Source organism: Hemitrygon akajei, chromosome 4 (assembly GCF_048418815.1).
Source record: "Hemitrygon akajei chromosome 4, sHemAka1.3, whole genome shotgun sequence".
NCBI lineage: Eukaryota > Metazoa > Chordata > Chondrichthyes > Myliobatiformes > Dasyatidae > Hemitrygon > Hemitrygon akajei.
In genome coordinates, this window is record NC_133127.1 from 82,006,952 (window position 1) to 82,027,817 (window position 20,866).

At 40.6% G+C, this 20,866-nt stretch overlaps 1 protein-coding gene across 4 annotated transcripts in view; it reads right to left on the bottom strand.

Annotated features, from left to right (window-relative positions):
* The window catches only part of hhip (hedgehog interacting protein), a 354,853-nt gene that overhangs the window by 40,468 nt on the left and 293,519 nt on the right, over positions 1-20,866 (bottom strand). For all 4 annotated transcript variants that reach the window (XM_073042967.1, XM_073042966.1, XM_073042965.1 and 1 more), the window contains exons 10-11: positions 10,940-11,082; positions 8,004-8,085 (exon numbers count right to left, since the gene is read on the bottom strand). In XM_073042967.1, the coding sequence (XP_072899068.1) occupies positions 8,004-8,085; positions 10,940-11,082 (225 nt within the window). The remainder of the gene's footprint in view (positions 1-8,003; positions 8,086-10,939; positions 11,083-20,866) is intronic.

The following is a 20,866-nucleotide window of genomic DNA, read 5'->3' on the forward strand; positions in this document are numbered from 1 at the left end:
GAAATACACAAAAATAAAAACTATTAATTACAATAAGCAGTATATATAAAAAAAATTGGTGCAAAAAGAGAGGGAAAAATACTGAGCTAGTGTTCATGGGTTCATTGTGATGAATGAGGGGAAATGTGATGGCAGAGGGGAAGAAGCAGTTCCTGAAATGTTGAGTGTGTGTCTTCAAGCTTGTGTGCCTCCTCCTCGCAAGTAGTAATGAGAAAAGGTCACGCCTGGGTAATGGGGGTCCTCAGGAATGGATGCCACCTTTTTGAGTCATCACTTTTTGAAATGAAATATATGAAATGCCAAGAGCTGGTTGCTCCTCAAAAGGGGAATTTCTGAAAGCTGGTGCAGTGTCTGGAGCAGAAGATGTACTGAGGTCTCAAAAGACATGGCTAGGCAAGAGTTCTGACTCTTCAGTTTTACCCTAAATATTCAGCTGCTGTGCTCAGACCCCTTAGGATGATACCCTCTTGCCACACATGGAGCCAACTAGGCGAATAAAAGGTGGGAATGCTTTCGATAGACTACTAGAAATTCCTCCTATATCTTTCAGGATCAAACATAAATTATAGGCTGGTGAATCGGGCAGAAAGAAGGTTTACTTGGGCTCAAAGCCTCACCAAGTTGAAACACGGGCAATGGACACTCCAGGGCCCATGTCAAGTATACAGGGTATAGTAGAAGTTTGACATTTTGCAGTCAGCCCTCAGTCTCTGGTGTGTGTTACACCCCCTCATCATTTCCCTATTCCTTACCAAATTGACTTCTGCTAATACAATGAGCTAACTCTGAGATAACACAGAATCCCTGAGCAGCAGAGTTGTTTTCAGTGACAAAATTAGTAACAGTAACACAGATGTGGAGGATAAGGTGATGAATCACAGCATTTCTAAGCCTGCTGGTCTAAGGAAAGAATCTAGACTCAGATTCATTATCATTGACTTAGATTACCTGAATGAACTGGCAGCAGTACAATGTAATAACACAAAAATATTATAAGTTACCAAACTATAGTGCAAAAAAAAAGACTATCAAGGTAGTGTTTGTAGGTTCATGGACTGTTCAGGAATCGACTGGTGGAGAGGAAGAAAGTTTCTCGATTACTGAATGTGGGTCTTCAGGCTTCTCCACTTCCTCCCTGACGGTAGCAATGAGATGAGGGCCTATGGGTTCTTAGTGATGAATGCTGTCTTTCTGAGGCACTGCCTCGTGAAGATGTCCTCAACAGGGAGGAGGGTTGTGCCTGCAATGGAGCTGGCTGGAGATCCTTGATCTCCTGAGGATTCCACTAGAACTGGAGAGCATGAAGTTATTGTCCTTTTTCAGGATGTCAGCATTGTATTAACACAGCAACCAGCTATCTCAGGCTACGGTTTTGCACTGCGGCTCACAGCAGGTGCTAAGTGGCCCTTCCAGGATAGGAGCTGATGAAGCTTCCAGCTTGATCAAGCTGTTACTTCCAGATGCCATGGGATGCACTATCATAGCGGATGGCCACACCAATCACAGCAGGGGACTAACTAAGGAAGGTTCTAAGATATGCATTATTCCTTTAAGCTGTACTTTCCTAAGAACAACTGGAGTTAACATTGTTAAGTGACAAAATATCACGCAAGGTAAGTCCCCCGACTTACCTTTGCATCCCAACCTAACCTTGCACAGAACAGACCTCCCCAATGCCCAACTATGCCTTGACACACAAACACATCTTTACCTAACTCTGATCATTCCCCACCACCAATACCCCTCTGACTCCTGACATTAACCCCAGTCCTCAAATGTGAATGTCCAGCTCCTTAATGTACCTCAGTTCTTAATCATCGATACCCCCAAACCCTGGTCACATCCCCAACTCTCAGTCATCAACTCCTAATCATTATCATCCTTCTGCCCACCCAAACCCTCCCAAACTCCTCCAATCATGAACCGTGAGGCCACTCCCATCACCTTAAGACCAGTGGTCCCCAACAACCAGGCTGCAAAGCATGTGCTACTGGACCGCGAGGAAACGATATGAGTCAGTTGTACCTTTCCTCATTCCCTGTCACGCCCACTGTTGAACTTGAAAGTATGTGTGGACATTACGCATGCGAGGTCATCAGTTGCCTAAACACAGTGATACCCTTATGCCAGGGATCACTGGTTGGCCTCGTGTGGCCAGCGAGAAGTGCCGTTGCTACTGGTCTGGAGCGCGGACAGATGGGCGCTGCCTCTAAACCTGTTTAGCACATTGAATGTTCACGGGGAACCTGGTGCAAAATATTCGCAGACAACTTAATTCGGGCTCAGGGTTTTGTAAGTAGCAGAGCAGCTACCCCGCTGTGATCTACTGAAAGTCATCCCTCGAGCCAAACTTTTGTTGGCCGATAGATCCTACTGACCTACAATGAGGGCAGGAGCGTGCCCTGTCGCACTCCTCCTCGTTCTCTGGACTGCGACCACCACGGCCCTGGTATGGGGACCTCCGGCCCTTACCTTGTCCTCTCAGCCCACCCACGACCAGCAGCACCTGGCCAAGGCGTCTGGCGGTGGACGGGTGTGAAGCTGGAGTTCGGGTCCGGAGGCTGTCTAATGAGGCAATGAAGCCCTCAAAACTGCTCCGGTACCTTGAGTCCAAGCACCCTGCACTTAAAGACAAACCCATTGAGTTTTTTGAGCGAAAAAAAACATGAGCAAGCGGGACAGACGCAAGTGCTGAGAGCCACAAAAACTAAATTGTGGAATAGACTGGACATAAGGAACCCCCTTCGAGTATCACTGTATTCCGGTTGTGATTAACACCCCCCCCCCCCCACCCCGTCGGCCGGTCTGCAAGAATATTGCCAATATTAAACTGGTCCGCGGTGCAAACAAGGTTGGTGACCCCTGCTTAAGACTGTCCTACATTCTATTGTCTGAGATGCCAATCCCCTCACTGAAACCAACTCAACCATTAACCTCTTCACCCAGGCCTAATCCCAACATGCAATGCCTTTTGGATCACAGTAACACCGTCATCATTAACAAATATTACACACATATTCACAACTTTAATGGCCATAAATACATTGTGTTACTGTGTTTGTAGCTGTAATAGTGTTCTTCAATATCTAAGCCAATGTTTCCGTTTGAAATACCATAATGATTAAAAAGGTTATTAATTTTGCTGATACATTATTTTGCTTTCACTTATGAAGTTAATGACAAAAAATATTAATGTATTTTAATGTTTGTATCCTTGATTGTGACATTTACCATTTATCCTGATGTTTTAGGCCAGTGAAAGGTTGGACAGTATGAAAAATTAATCCAGATTAATGCAGAGATGAGCTGGTAGATTCTGTTCCTCATAATAAATGAAAAGGCTTCAGCTGAAGGGATAAAGGGTAACACTAGTGACCCTGAAGAGAAGGTCAACTATTGCTAATCATCGCCTTGTGATCACAAACCAGAGGGCACTCTGTGAAGATGAGTACTTAATTGCTTTCATATTCATGCTGAAATATGGAAGCACAAGGAGGGAGGATGAGGTTTCTCAGTCCTGCAGTCTGCAGATGGTACAGAGGGGCACAGCTCAGCTTTCATGTCTTTGCAACGAAAGCCAACCTCACTTTGACAAAATCACATCCTGTTTATATTCTTACAATGGTCATTTTTAATATCATGATATATGATACCCATTTTTAAATAATCTACTAGTACACCTTTTACCAGTCTCAGATATCGGAATTGCTCACAAAAGAGCAGTGATGCTGGAAGTTCAGTGATGTCCATAAGATCACAAGACAAAGGAGTCTTATTGAGTCTGCTCTGTCATTTCATCATGGCTAATCCACTTCCCCCTCACCCCTATTCTCCCGCTTTCTCCCCGCAGCCTTTGATGCCTTGACTAATCAAGATCCTTCTGCATTAAATACACCTAATGACCTGGCGTCCACAGCCATCTGTGGATTCAGATTCCACAGACTCAACATGCTCTGACTAAAGAAATTGCTCCTCATCTCCCATACAATGTCAAAAGTAGAGATTTAATAAATGCTGGGACATTAATTTATCTTGCCCAGAATTGGCGGCAGCCCATTCCACACACTCACCACTCTCTGCGTAAAAAACTTACCCCTGACATCTCCTCTGTACCTGCTTCCTAGCACCTTAAACCTGTGTCCTCATGTGGCAACCATTTCAGCCCTGAGAAAAAGCCTCTGACTATCCATACAATCAATGACTTTCATCATCTCTTATACCTCTATCAGGTCACCTCTCATCCTCCATCGCTCCAAGAAGAAAAGGCTGAGTTCACTCAACTTATTCTCATAAGGCATACCCCCCAATCCCGGCAATATCCTTGTAAATCTCTTCTGCATCCTTTCTATAGTTTCCACATCCTTCCTGTAGTGAGGCGACCAGAGCTGAGCACAGTACTCCAAGTGGGGTCTGACCAGGGTCCTATATAGCTGCAACATTACCTCTCACACTTAAACTCAATTCCACGATTGATAAAGGCCAATGCACCGTATGCCTTCTTAACCAGAGTCAACCTGTGCAGCAGCTTTGAGTGCCCTATGGACTCGGACCCCCAAGATCCCTCTGATCCTCCACACTGCCAAGAGTCTTACCATTAATACTATATTCTGCCATCATATTTGGCCTACCAAATTAGGTATATGTTGAAATGTTGCTATTAAATCAAACAGCTACTGTATCTGTACTTCAGAGGTATTTAATAAATTGAAAGAATTTAAACAACGAAGAATCTTTGATGCAACAACTTATCTCGATAAAGTAACAATTGTTTCTGACAGTCAGTACCATAAGTGATCTCCTAATCTCCATATCATTCCAGATAGACAAAGCTGATTGGCTGACAGCCAACCTTTTCCAAGCATAAGCTGATGTTGTTCCATTGGTTTAAGAAATGCTTTAAACCAGGAAATGATAGACCAGTGAGCCCGACATCAGTACTGGGCAAGCTGTTGGAAGGTATTCTAAGGGACCAGATATATTAATATTTAGATATACAGGGACTGATTAAGGATAGTCAGTATGGCTTTGTGTGTGGTAGGTCATGTCTAACCAATCTTATAGAGTTTTTCTGAGGAAGTTACCAGGAAGGTTGATGCTGTCTACATGGACTTTAGCATTGACAAGTCATGCTTGGGAGGTTGGTCAAAAAGGTTCAGACGCTAGGCATTCAGGATGAGGTAGTAAATTGGATTAGACATTAGCCTCATTGCAGCAGCCAGAGTGGTAGTAAACGATTGCCTATCTGACTGGAGGCCTGTGACTAGTGGTGTGCCATACAGATCGGTGCTAGTTCTGCTGTTGTTTGTCATCTATATCAAAGATCTGGATGGTAATCTGGCAAACCAGATCAGCCATTTGCAGACATCACGAAGATTGGGGGCATCGTGGACAACAAGGTAGGCTGTCAAAGCTTGTGTGGGATTTGGACCAGCCAGAAAAAAATGTGCTGGAAAACGGCAATGGAAATTACTGTAGTCAAATGTGAGGTGTTACCCTTTGGGAGGACCGCCCAGATTCGGTCTTACACAGTGAGCGTTAGGACACTGAGAAGTGTGGTGGAACTGAGGGAGCTGGGGATACAGATCCATCATTCCTTGAAAGTGGCATCACAGGCAGACAGAGTTATACAGAGAGTTTTCAGCAAATTTGGCCTTCATAAATCAACACATTGAGTACAGGAGTTGGGATGTTATGTATAGGATGTTGGTGAGCCTGACTTGGTGTATTGTGTGCAATTCTGGTCACATACCTATAGGAGATATACTGATACCTACATTAATAATATTGATAAGAGTGCAGAGAGAATTTACAAGGATTTTACCAGGACTTGAGCACCTGAGTTATAGGGAAAGATTGAATAGGTTATGACAAAATTCTCCAGAGCATAGGAGTAAGAGGGGAAGTATATACAATTATGAGGTGTATAGATAGGTTAAACATAAATAGGCTTTTTCTATTAAGGTTGGGTGAGACTAGAACTAGAAGTCGTGGATTACGGGTGAGGGGGAAACTTCTTCACTCAGAGGCTAGTGAAAGTTTGGAATGAGCTGGCAGCTCAAGTGGTGGATGTGGTTTCAACTTCAGCACTTAAGAGAAATTTGGATAGGCACATAGATAGGAGAGGTATGGAGGGCTACGGTCCAGGTGTAGGTAAATGGGAATAGGCAGATTAATGATTTAGCATGGACTGGATGGGCAGAAGGGCCAATTTTTGTGCTTTAGTGTTCTATGGACTCTAATTGTAGAACTCTAGACTAACATGAGATAATTTCTAACAGCAATCAGTACTGAAATAATTCAATACATTCTTGCACAAACACATATTGTAGGCAGAATACTGTGAATTCTCACAGCAAAAATAATTGCCATCAGATTCTCTCTGGGCAAAAATCAATCTTCATGTTGTTCTAATTTACAGGTAATACTTCAATCAGCTGTGAATCATAAACACAAGAGATTCTGCAGATGTTGGAAATGGCTGTAAGTGTTGCATTTTCTACATGCAGCTCGACTTAACATGAGACTTACATTAAACATGCGATTAGGCATTCAATAACTTATTCCAATTTACTCCTTTATTTGCCAGAATATAGATTCCAGTCTTAAATTAAGGAAACTTTATTCCTATGCTGAAATTATGAAAATTCCAGACACAGACAATCCCCATTAATATATCTACAAACACAGAAGGTGTCAAGGGAGATAAAACAACCCAAAAGTTCTGAAATTAAACTCAGCAAAAGAGTGCTGAGATGTTCAAAATACTAACATGGAATGAAGGGCTTCCTGAGACTGCCCAGTCTGAATGCGACGATGCAAACAGGTATGAATGGCTAAAATAAGTTTTGTATCTTCCTGCCATTTTCCAAGAAAGTGCAAGTCAATGAAGTCACACTTGAACTGAGTGCTTCTTCATAGCTTTATGGACACACGAGTTGCCAGTGAAAATGACATGAGGCAAGCACGATTAATTATAATGGAATAACGCATAGAATAGACATTAATGCTGTTTAATAAAGATACTAATTTTCCCTGAAGGTTCTCAAATTAAACAGTTAAAACGCAAGGTATAAAAGATGTTAAACATGTTTAAAATGTTTCAAATCAAAGCCTTGTTTTGCATTTCTGAGGTTTTGCCACATTATTCTGGGAGCCATGACATCTGTTTTACCTATGTCTAATGTAGATAACAAAACACAGATGCGAGATAATCTCTTTCCCTCAATAACTGAAGAGTTCGATGGTGCTGTCAGCATTGTTTTTTGCTCATTCTTTGTATGAGCTGGGAAACAGATACAATGGAATAGATTAATACCATGTGGCACATAGGCTGAATACTGGAAATGTTACCACGAAGCACGTTTTCTTTATATGCTGTGCAAAGGATTTGAAGTACAAAATTGATCATGAAATGTGATTGACACTTCAGCAAAAATACAAAGCGAATTTATTTCAGGGTCCTTTGTGCATGCACTAAGCATGCAGAAGTGACAAAGTCACCATACAAAGAGTTTAAGTGCTTGCATATGCTGGAGAGATTCAGGGAATAAGAAGAGGATTAAAGCCAGTTGCATCATCAGTTAAAGTTAAGTCCCTGTTGAGCCACTAAAGACAAGCATGGAATCTTTAGCTCTTAATTGTACTTCTCCAAAACTGCCAAAAGGAATTCTGCTTTTTTGAGGTGGGTGGAGTCCCAACCATTCTGATGAATTCCCCCTGGGTATCCATCTCAGGTGCCACGATTCCTGATTACTGGAAAGAGGTCATTGCTCTGTAAAATTCCATGCTGCCACCATCAGTGAAAAGTAAGCTGATTAGGCCCATTAATTAAAGTTCCAGTTTCCAGTGAGAACTGCCACTATAGGAGAACTTGTTATGGCATCTAGCTGAAATTACGTTTGATTTCCTTGCATTGAAATTATGCCCAAGCAAGGTTTGTGAGGTTTATTCGTGATTTCTAGAATATACAATTTCTAAGTGCTTATGTTTCACACAAGCTTTACCTCTTTGGGTCCATTAGTTTGTAGAGCTTTCCACTGTGTACTTGTGTTACACTCTTACTGCTTGCCAAAATATAGACCTCACCTGTAAACAACAAATTAGGAAACTACTTAATAATTTGTTATGTGCAATCTATTATTATTAAAATGTTATCTGCATCAATTTGAAACTATTTCAAACGAGTAGTTCTAATCACTTAAAGACTAACTTAGCTTCCTATGAACTATGGTGTCAAAACAGTTATTAAATTAACATGTACACAAACAATTTTAAGTGGTTCCAGATCAAGCAAATTAAATCAAATTATTATCTGCTTTAATTGGGTTCAATTTGTTTTTATAGATTTATGCATAACATATTCACCAATATCAGGGGAGTGGGGCAAATTAAATATAATCAGAAATTTGTAGAAAGTTTTGGAAAGGAGAAAGCAAAAGTCCTGTTCGGACACAGCAACCCTTGATGAATAAATATGATTTTCACCAGTCTGAAAATCTGCTGTTTGAAATACATAGGTCAATGTGAAAAATATTCTGAAAATACATGGATCCTATTTTTTAGAAATAGAAGCTGAAATGGCCATAATTATTCAGTGAGGTCACCACACTGAAGACCACATTCACAGCTGCTTCAATTGGACTAATCTGTGAAATCAAAACACAGTGGCCAATTATTTTCAGCAGATACATATGTGATGATTCACCACCTCATAAAACTTACATAAACCTGCCAAGCACTAACATGGCCCATTAATTCTTGATCTTATTCCAGAATTGAAATATTGCAATATGATCTCATCGTACTTTCATAAACTATCTGCAAACTGATTAAGCTTGAAAACTACGATAATCACAATCCAGGAAAATTTACTTGCAAAGTACCAACAGCATGTCATCTGAATGTTCATGTCACCCTCATGGGTGGGAGTTCTGGCACACTTTGGCCAGAGTGGAAGTTTCACCTGTCCGAAAGCAACCACTTTATGGAATGAATTGATTTTGTATTAATGAAATTGGATTTGCAGTCTCTACATACAAGCTGGATAGGGCTCATGTTTAATAGTTTGAACAAACATCCATGCCCTTTGCATTTATGAAGTAAAATAGCAGCGCATACGGTACTGTGCAAAAGTCTTGGGCACATGCAAAACAAAATATGTAAAGTGAAGATGCTTTCAAAAATAATAAAATGAAAAGTTTCCAAATATAAAGAAGATTACTATAAAGAGCAGTAAACCAGAAAAAAAAACTAAATCAAATCAATATTTGATGTGACCACCCTTTGCCTTTAAATATCCATCAATTCTGTTGGGTGCGCAGTTGTGTAGTTTTATAAGACAATTGGCTGGTAGGTTGTTCCAAGCATCTCAGAGTTCTTAGCAAACTTTAGCTGTCTCACTCGCTTCTGACTCTCCAGGTAATCCCAGGCAGCCTCGATTTTGAGATCAGGGCTCTGTGGAGGCCATCGCATCTGTTGCAGAACTCTTTTCACTGAAGGTAGTTCTTTATGACCTTGGCTGTATTTGGGGTCATTGTTCTGTTAGGACTGATCAGACACTTCCCTGATGGTACTGCATGGTGTATGAGAGTGTGCTTCTACTTTTCAGCATCGAGGATTCCATTAATTCTGACGAGATCACCATTTGTGGAAATGCAGCCTGATACTTGCAGGGAACCTCAATCATGCTTCACTGTTGGCTGCAGATGCTCATCCATGTAGCACTCTCCAGTTCTTCTAGGGCCAAATTCCCTCCTGCTTGAGCACTTGGTGCCATCGTTCAAACACCCCAGTCCTTGTGCATATGAGAGTCTTTGTTTCCACTTCAAAGGAATGGCATTTTGGCAGCAACTCTTCCATGAAGACCACTTCTGACAAGACGTCTGCAGACTGTAGAGGGGTGTACTGGGTTCCAGTGGATTCTGTGAGTTCTGAGCTGATAGCAGTGCTGGACTTATTCTGGTTTAGTAGTGATGTCAGTTTGATGTATCTCTTGTGTACTGCACTCAGTTTCCATGGCTGACCACTGCGTTTCTGGTCCTCAACCATGCCTGTTTATTTGTGCTTCTTCAGAAGAGTACATATTGGATCTCCCGTCTACTGCAAAATTTCTGTTGGAGAGACCTTGCTGATGCAGGATGACCACCGTGTGTCTTGTTATGCTCACTCTTGCCGTGGTGTAAGAACTAATAATTTGAAGGTTAAACTGTCACATCTGCCACACCCTCATCTTTTAAATTTGGTGTTTGCCCACTTTGATTCTGATTCTGTTTCAGTTAATCAGTTTAGTTCATTCAACTCATGATATCATTAATCCATTTGTGATCTTTGTTTAATCATGCACTGGGCTATGTACCTACAAAGTAATCAGGTTTATATTTGAAAAGTGGTCTATTACTTAGCATGTTACTTTCTTCAGCAAAATACAAGCATTTCTCTGCAACATTTATTTTTTGGAACCTAAATATTTGGAAACCTAAAATTGTTCTCTCTTACTGACAAACTAACGCAGAAGGCAAAAACAAACAACTAAAGCAAAATTTATACAAAAAATCTAAGATGCTAAGACTTTTGCACAGTATTGTACATAGAACACCTAATGTTTCATATTAGGAAGTAAATAACCTACCGGTAATTAAGCAATAGTTTAACAGATATATTTAATACATGACTAATTATCAAACTCTCTTGCTGCTTCCAACACTTTTTCTCTGTCTGGCTATTGCAAGAGCATCATCATATATTTTGGATATGGTGGTATGGAGACCTTTTTCATTTAAGGTGCAACTGCATGCAACAAGGAAAAACGTCTTATTTGTAATCCAAAATTTTGTTAATTTGATTAGATTTGTTTTCAGTAAACGAGAACAAATAATCCCCTATTAGCATTAACGAGAACAGACATTAGTTTTTTATTACGAATATTAAGTTGATTCATTACCTAACTCATCTTCTCCAAATCCCAAAACCGTTCCTGAGATCTGGCCAATAAGAGAATTTTTGCATGTGGTGCTACTGCCAAGACACAAAGTTCGTTCTTGCCACTGTTTGTTCAAGGGGTTTTGTTGAAGGCTCATCAATTGCCTGAAATTATAAGTGAAAACAAAGATGTATCATTATAGATAAACTTTGCAAATATTTTGATGTACAGCTCCTCTTGATCTCACATAGATTTTTGAAATGAGCCTGTAAAATGTTCTCAGGTATCTTTAGACTTTTACTGTTTGGCACAAGGAAATTTGCACAATGTTAATTCACTTTATTAGAGTAACTTGATACAAGTTAGGCATTAAACTCAATCACTGGTGTGAGAAAAATATAAACGATTACAGTAATAAGATAGAAGGGAGTCTGAATCCAATCCCAAAGACTCACGTCAACGACAGCATAGAACACAAATAAGAATCCTCATGAGTCTGCTTACATTACAACATTGCGCTAATTCAACTCTGCAATTGGGTATTAATTTGCCCGCCACCTCATTCAGCTGTGTTTATATTTTACTTGCTTCTAAACACTGATGCACATCTGAAATATCTTCCCTTTGAAACTTAAATCATGAAATCCTATAGTAATTATAAAATACATTGCAAAAATATATCTTTAATTGCAAGAATAAACACAAGAATTTGATTCAGATGTATTTAATTGTATCCTAAATATCGCTGGTGCACTTCAACTATTAAAGACCATTACAATCATTTTTTTGTTTAACTGCCAATGGCATCAGAACATGGTTGCACGAGCTGCTAAATATCGTAAAAACGTTTACGCCAATTTCAGTTCCGTAGGTGTTCTCACCTACAGAGTGCTGGGTTGAAGCCATTCAAAAGCCAGCTCTTGGGTGGTAAGTTTTTTTGAACACATTCAGAGCTGTTTTATAGTTCCTTCATGTTTATATTGGCACCGTTAAGTAGTTATAAGATCAATACCACTATTATATTGGCACAAAGCTGTAAGTATAAACAAAGACGCCCAAATCCTTTGAATAACTGCTACAATTTGAAGAACGAATGCTTGGAAAACTGAGTAGTTGTGAAAGCAAAAAGCTTTACATTTCCACCTAAATAACCCAAAGATGTACAACAGAACATAAAGCAAACATGAGTTCATCCAGTGGGTTCAGATAAATATTCTACATCTGAACCAAGTACAACTACACTCACTAAATGTTACCAAGCAGGTTGCTGTTCTAGATGGAGAGTTCAACCATTTGGATAATTTTCACTTTCTCCACTTGGTCAAAATCCAGTGGAGTACAGCCCTGAAGAATTTGCCCATATTTCATTCAACTCATTTCAATGAAATGGACATTGGATGGATTTTGCAAAGTGTGGGCAACCACTCAGGAAGATACTCTGGCAGTAAAATTATACTTGGCCTCTGCAATTCAAACAGAATATACACAAGTTAAGGAGAAAGTAAAGAGGTGAGTTTGATGTGCACAACATCTGAATACTGTAATTTACATGATACTTGGTTTTATTAAAGCTTTTCCTTTGCTCGATTAAATACTGTTGCTCAAACTGAGTTTAGCTGAAGGTAAGTACAAGCCTTTGCAAAAACCTATAAGTAGTTTGGTATTAATTGGAAGTAAGATTGTAATGCCATTTAGAGAGTCCATAGGACTAACTTAATAGGACAGAGAATGAAACTGCAGTAATATAATTGAGGGCATTTTCCTCCTGGTCTCTTGTCAGGGGCAACTGGTCTTGGGCTGCCAAATCCCGATATGAGAACCCAACGATATTGCAAGTGCTACAATATCTAATAGAGATATTATATGTGAGTCTTTGGAGGACGCCATCTCCCTCGCACCACATTCAGCTCTGGATCACTTGACAGTAAGAATACATATGCCAAGATGCTATTCATTAACTACAGCTGAACCTTCAACACTACAGTAAAAGATAAGCTCATCTTTAAGCTTCTGAATCTTGGCCTTGGGTCCCCAGCTGCAAATTGCCCTCTCCCAAGTCATTGCTCAAAGGTAGTTTCCAACCAGGAGCACAGTTTCTCTTGTTCTTTGTAGCTATTCTGCAACCAAAAAATTAATGAGTTGTAGACTGCCAGTAATAAAGCAAATGCATTAAAACATTCAACATATTAATAATATAATAATATTATGTACCTAACATGCTATATACTCCTGGCTTGTCTATTATATTGTCTAACAATATGGACTCAATGATGGGCAATATGTCTACCTGCACTGCACATTCTCTATAATGGCAACACTATATTCCGTGTAAACATGAGAAATTCAAAAGATGCTGGAAATCCAAAGCAATACACACAAAATGCTGGAGAAACTTAGCAGGTCAGGCATCATCTGTGGAAATTACTAACCAGTCAACTTTTCGGACCAAGGCTTTTCTTCAGGACTGGACAGGAAGGGGGAAGATGCCGGAACAAAAAGGTGAGGGGAGGGGAAGGGAAGGAGGATAGCTAGAAAGTGATAGATGATCCACGTGGGTGGGAAAGGTAAAGGGCTGGAGAAAGGAATCTGACAGGAGAGGAGAGTGGATCATAGGAGAAAGGGAAGGAGGAGGGGACCCAGGTGGAGATGATGGGCAGGTGAGGCAAGGTAAGAGGCAGAGTGGGGAATAGAGAAAGAGGGGAGGGGGTGGGAAAAATATTTTTACCGGAAGGAGGAATTGATATTCCTGCCATCGGGTTGGAGACTACCCAGATAAAACGTGAGGTATAGCTCCTCCACACTGAGGGTGGTCTCATTTTGGCACAAGATGTCCAACATGTTGGAACAGGAATGGGAATTCAAATTAATATGTTTACCCACCCGGAGGTTAAGGTTTTGGTGGATGGAGTGGAGGTGCTTGATGAATTTACAACAGGTCTCACCAATGTAGAGGAGGCCGCGTAGGGAACACCGGCACAACAGATGACACCAGCAGATTCGCAGGTGAAGTGTTGCCTCACCTGGAAGGACAGATTCTGCATTCCATATTTCTTTTTACTACCTTGATGTAATTCTGTCTGGATGGCATTCAAAGGAAAAGCTTTTCACTGTATCTTGGTACATCTGACAATAATAAATCAAACCAATTTACAGCATACACTGGATGTGCCAGATTTCTTGGCAGAAAAGATCGCAGAACTGAGTGTCCCAAAATAAGATAGTATAACAATTCATTGATGTAGCTTAGTTTGTTCCCACTGAGCAACTGGGAGCTTGATTTAAAATTTAGAATTCATTCCTGCAATATTGCTTTTCTGAGAGGAGTGAAATTAGATTTCGAGATTTTGATAAGTATATTGCAAAATCTGCTTCACAAGGTAAACACCTGTTTATAGCATCTCTTATGAGCTTGGTAGAGCAGGAATAAACCCTACCCACTGCCCCTCCCCTCCCCCTCCCCCCGCCTCACCCCAGTGTTTAGTTGCTCAGGGCTCAATTCTGCAAAGTTTCCTGCTGTGCTCCTTCTGCACGTTTACTCTCTTGGCTGCTGTAATTTGACAAGGTGCCAAACAGGAAAAGGAAAACAAAACGATATTCAGGTGCCAGGTTTATGCAGTGGGAAGTTGTACGGCCCTGGACCTGTTGCACAAACACTGTCCCTGCTTGGGCTATGATATTAGCAATACCATCGATCTACCCCCTTTGTAATCTTCCATCACAGGACAGACAAAAGCTAATGGCACTGAAACTGTAATAGAGAATGTGGACACCACTACTGGTAAGAAACACCCTCTTCCTTGTGTCCGTTTTACTAGAGGATAGAACAGTACCACACAGGAACCGGCCCTTTGTCCCACAATGTTGTGCTGAACCAGCTAAAGAGTAAATAAAGCAAACCATAAACTAATCCCTCTTACCGGCATGACGTCCATATCCCTCCATCTCCCTCATATTCATCTCTTAAAAGCCTCTTACAAACATGCCTCTACCACTATACCAGACAGCGCAATCCAGGCATCTACTGCTCTCTGAGTAAAAAACTTACCCCTCACATTCCATTTGAATCTACCCCCTCTCACCTTCAATGCGTGCTGTCTGGTACTAGGCATTTCAACCCAGGGAAAAAGTACTGTCTGTCCATTCTATCTATGCTTCTCATAATCTTATAAACTTCTATCAGATCTCCCCTCAGCTTCCACCACTACAGGGGAAAGAACCCAAATTTGTCCAGCCTCTTGCGATAGCAAATGCCCTTTTAACCAGGCAGCATCCTGGCAAACCTCTTTTGCACCCTCTCTAACACCTCAACACCCTTCCTATAGTGGGGCGACCAGAACTGTATGCAATACTCCAGACATAAATCTTATCAGCCATGAGAGAAGGTAACATCAACCTCGTAAAGACCACTTCTCAAACATCTGGGAACTAGTGTCTAAATTGAGAGAATTGTTCCAGAGACTAATCAGGTAATAGTCTGACATAACCATGCTCACAATTATATCTCACAATGGTGTTGACTCCTCCGTCACAATTCTTAGGTACGTATTTTCCCAACAGCAGGGACAACAGAGTAATATTTAGATAGGAATGACTAGTCTTTAGAAGCCTCAACACCAACTTCAGACCCCACTCCCACTGACATGGCATCTGGCAGAACATGGGGGGGGGGGAAACCTTCCTCCAGATTATGAGTTAATGTTCTGCCCCTACTGCTGAATCAATGTTCTTCAGAAATACCAGAAAGCAGCAAGTACACAGAATATATCCTGGATGGGGGATTTACAAAAAAAAAGCCTGCAATACACAGAACTAAGTGATCCCACCATCAGTAGATAAGGCTAACACATCATAATCCTGCCACGTTTAGTTGTGAACAGCCGAAAGAAGCTAATAGGGTGGGGGTGGGGAGAGAAGACTCCAAGAACACTACCATCCTCAAAAACTGAGACCCGGAAGTTGGGGGCGAAGTCAAGGCTGAAGCGGTTGCAACTATGCTTAACCAGGATTATTGAACATTTGATCTAACTCAGCTTTCTTCCACAGTCCACAGAAATCAATTCAATTCACCTCGCACAACATTAGGTAAAGGGTAACCACTGTATTAGAAAATATATGAATGCATACAACATCACAGATTTAACACCAAAGGCCTAATCTTTACAGTACACTTACAACTCTGACAATGTGTAAAATTGACAGGCCTTTGGACAAATCCAATCTGAGAAAATTTTGTTCCTTCAATCTAATCTCACTCATCAGTAAAAGAATGAATGTTGTCATCAAAAATGGCCAATCTGGGCCTTGCTGGGACTGTGGCTTCAGATCTGAAAACAGAATAAGACGTGGAATGAAGAAATGAACTGTGTTGGTAAGATGAGAAAGACAGCTCCCAGTGCAGGGAAGGATCCACAAGTCCTTCTAAAAGTGAAGTCGGTGGGTGGACAACAGCATTAAGCACCTGGGTAACCACTGCTTACTTGCAGGCTCCTGGACTTGGAAATACATTCCATCACCAAAGGTGTGTCTAAATCCTTTCAGCAGCACTGCGAGAACCTTCACTAGGAAGGGCACTCTTGCTTCTCAAGAGTAATTATGGAAGGGCAATAAATACTGGCCTTGCCAGAAATGCACAGAAACACCTAAAAAAAAAGAGCTATTTACAAGAAACACAAAAAGACAGCAGCACCAACTTGCCCCATCATGAATAATGCTGTGATTAAATTAATATCTATAGCAGCATCTTACTGCATATCTGTTAACATCATTGGAGTAAAATGCTGTGGTTGAATATATGGGGATAAGAAAGCTTCTCAAAGCTAGCCTGCTCAAATAGCAGTAGTGGACAGTTTACTAGGCATTAAAATTAATTTTGCCACAGCAACTGTATTGTCAAAAGGACTTCCACATTCAAAGCATTAAATAGAGTTATTATTACATTTATTATGATTAGAAATTGAGAACTTGTGGTAGTAATCAAAATTTCCTTATTCTGTGGTTCTTAGAACAAATTTAACTTTCAAGGATACAAGGACAAAACCTCCAACTTCATTGCGGTTGATTTTAATGAAGGGGAAAAAAATCACTCTAAGTGGTAATCCAGCTTGCAAAGTGTAAAACAAAATCGAGCTGGTTGAAAACGAGTTATTATCTCGTAGAAATAGCTAAGCTGACAGTAGGTAGCTCAACACCAAGGAAGAAATAAATGTCACTACATTGAGAAAAGCAGCAACAATGCCAGGTGTTTGAGATTACCTAAGGAACCACTGCTTGACAGGATAGGATAGAAAGAGCTACCAGCGTTCATCAACTTTTCCACAGTGACAAAGTAAATACTTTGGACAGTCCTTGGCGATGCTTGAAATTATTGGCTTGTTGTCTACCTGTTCCATAAAACATTATTCAAGTTGGAGTGGATTTGGATGAAGGAATTGATGGCCTTGTTGCCAAGATTGCAGATGATATGAATATAGGTGGAGGAACCAGGTAGTGTTGAGAAAACAGGGTGTCTACAGAAGGGCTTAGACAGATTGGGAGAATGGGTAAAGAAGTGCCAGATGGAATATAGTGTGGGGAAATGTATGGTCACGCTCTTTGGTAGAAGCAATAAGTGTGTGGACTACTTTCTAAATGGGGAGAAAATTCAAAAATCAGAGGCACGAGGGGACTTGGGAGCCTTGGTGCAAAATTCCCCAAGTGTAAACTTACACATTGAGTCGGTTGTAAGGAAGGCAAATGCAATATTAGTATTAATTTCCAGAGGACTAGAATTCAGAAGCAAGGATGTAATACAGAGGCTTTATAAGACATTGGTCAGACTGCATTTGGAGTACAGTATCGTGAGCAATTTTAGACCTCTTATCTAAGAAAAGATGTGCTGGGATTGGAGAGGGTCCAGAAGAGGTTCACATGAATGATCCCAGGAATTAAAGGGTTAACATATGAGAAGTGTTTGATGGCTCTGGGCCTGTACTCGCTGGAGTTTAGAAGAATGAGAGGGAATCTCCTTGAAAGCTACTGAATATTGAAAGACCGCGATACAGTGGAAGTGGTGTCCAGATCCACAGCCTTTGAATAGAGAGACGTCCATTTAGAACAGAGAGGAGGAAACCTTGAAAACTTTCTTTAGTCAGAGGGTGGTGAATATATGGAATTCATTGCCACAGACGGCTGTGCAGGCTATGTCATTGAGGTTGATGGATTCTTGATTAATCTGGGCGTTAAAATTACAGGGAGAAGGCAGAAGAAGGGAATTGAGGCAGCTAATAAATCAGCCATGATGGAATGGTGGAACAGACACGATGGGCTGGATGGCCTAATTCTATTCCTATATCTTATGTAATCACTTAAAACCAGATAGATGGCATGCAGTGAATTGCTGAACCACAGTTCGAAGTATCATCGAAGTACATAAATGTCACCATACGCAACTCTGAGATTCATTTTCTTGCAGGCACACTCAATGAATCCATAACAGAATCAGTAAAATATGCACCTACTTGGGCGTTCACCCATTGTGCAAAAGATGATAACCGTGCAAATTCAAAAAGAAAGAAATAGTAATATTAAATAAATAAACAATAAATATCAAGAACATGAGATGAAGAGTGAAAGTGAGTCCATAGATTGTGGAAACAGTTCAGTGATGGAGCAAATGAAAACGAGTGAAGTTATCCCCTTTGAGGGGTAATAACTGTTCCTGCCATCCAATTTCTGAATGGAAATTGAACCTATGAGCATCAGCTCACAACCTTTTTATTTCTATTTTTGCACTATTTATTTAACTATTATAATACATACTGTAATCCACAATTTTTTTCTATTATGTATTGCATTGTTCTGCTGCCACAGGGACAACACATTTCACGACATATTCTGGTGATATTAAACCTGATTCTGATCCTGGTGGTGTGAGTCTTGAGGTTCCTGTACCTTCTTCCTAATGGCAGCAATGAGTAGAGAGCTTGACCTGGGTGATGGGTGACAATGGACTCTGCTTTCCTGTGACAATGGTTCGTGTAGGTGTGCTCAGTGGTGGGGAGAGCTTTACTCGTGATGGACTGAGCTGTATCCACTACTTTTTGTACGATTTTCTGTTCAACGGCATTGGTGCTTCCATACCAGGCTGTGATGCAGCCAGTCAATATACTCTCACCACACATCTATAGAAGTTTGTCAAAGTTTTAGATGTCATGTCAAATCTTCACAAACTCCTACGGAAGTAGAGGCGCTGCTGTGTTTTCTTCATAGTTGCACTTATGTTCTGGAACCAGGACAGGTCCTCCAAAATGATAGCACCAAGGAATTTAAAGTTGCTGACCCTCTCCACCTCTGATCTCTGATACGGACTTGCTCATGGACCTCTGGTTTCCTCCTCCTGAGGCCAATAATCATCTCCTTGATTTTGTGGACACTGAGTGAGAGGTTGTTGCTGTGACACCACTCAGCCAGATTTTCAATCTCCCTCCTCTAAACTGCCAATTGGGTTTTTACAATAACCTGATAATTTCATGATCATTCTTACTGATACTAACCTTTTAATTAAACCTATTAAGAAAATAATTATCTGAATTAAACCATAAAATTCTCAAACTTTAACATGGGATTTAAATTTGGATTATCTCAATTATTCAGGCAGAAAAATGGTCCCTTGACAATTGCCTTACAACCAATGTTGGGTTCAATCAACTGATATAGAATTTGTATCATCTGAAGTTAATATTTCATCCAGGTTCATACAAACAACTGAATATGAAAGGCTTCAGCTAGAAACATCGGCTGTTTAATCCTCTGCATAGATGCTTCCTAACTTGCTGAATTCCTCCAGCATTTCATCATTTGTGTACCTGTTCAATGTGATGAAGACATTCACCCTTTCAGGGAGAGGGTTTCAGATTCTCGCTGCTCCTTAGGTGGAGGTTTCCTTAGCAATTCACCACTACACTTTGTAATGGGATATTATATCTGCTTGTTTCACATCTTGGCCACAGAAAATAGGTCCTTTCTGTCATTCTTGTCTAGGTCTCTCATGATTTCTACTCTCCTCGCTCTCCCAGCCTATTCAGTGTCTCCTCATAAATTTAATACTGTTGCTTGTGAACCTCCTGTGCATTAAAGTGCCAAGCTTTGTCTTCATTCTCCATAATGCAACGTGGAGGAGTGATAACATTACACATGTTGATCCCCATCTCAATGATCTCAGTTAGGGTTCTATTGTTAGTGTGTCATCAGCTTTGCCTGATTACCTATTTCAGAATGAAGATGAAAATTTAGCTCACGCTGCTCCTCCACATCTCCTGCATTTCTCTTCCAATGCTTTCTAGGCTGGGAGTTCTCACCTTTTGCTGCTTCATCTTTCTATTCAAGCTTAATCCGAACTACTAAGTCAACCAACAGTGGATATTAACATAGACTCTGTACTTGGACTGGAAATGTAACTCTATAACAACCAACTTTCCTCAAAACTTTTCATGAAGGACCGCATTGCGTGTGGTAAGAAAATAAACCTGTGGGATGACATTTTTTACCCTGCTCGCAGGCATTGTTCATTTTAACATATTCAAGAAATGCATATTTTATGAAATGAGAGCCTAAACAGGAGCAGGAACAGACCACACACTGATCCTTGATTAAAAATCCACTTTTACTAGTTTCCTTAATTCCGTATGAATCCAAGTCTATTGATCTTTGCTCTAAAAACAATAACTGAGCATCATTGGCCCTCTGCAGAAGAAAACTCTGAGGATTTACAATCCTGAGTGAAGAAAATTCCCCTCATCTCCATCCAAAATGGCTGACTTATCCTGAGGTTAACCCTTAGCTCTCAATCTCCACTGAGGAATGGCTTTTAATTTTCAGAGAAGGGAAAAGTACGCAAGTAAAAATTATAATAGTGGTTGGAGAGAAATATTAGGTTTGTTCTAACCAGGAATGAAAAGCACCAACAATGTA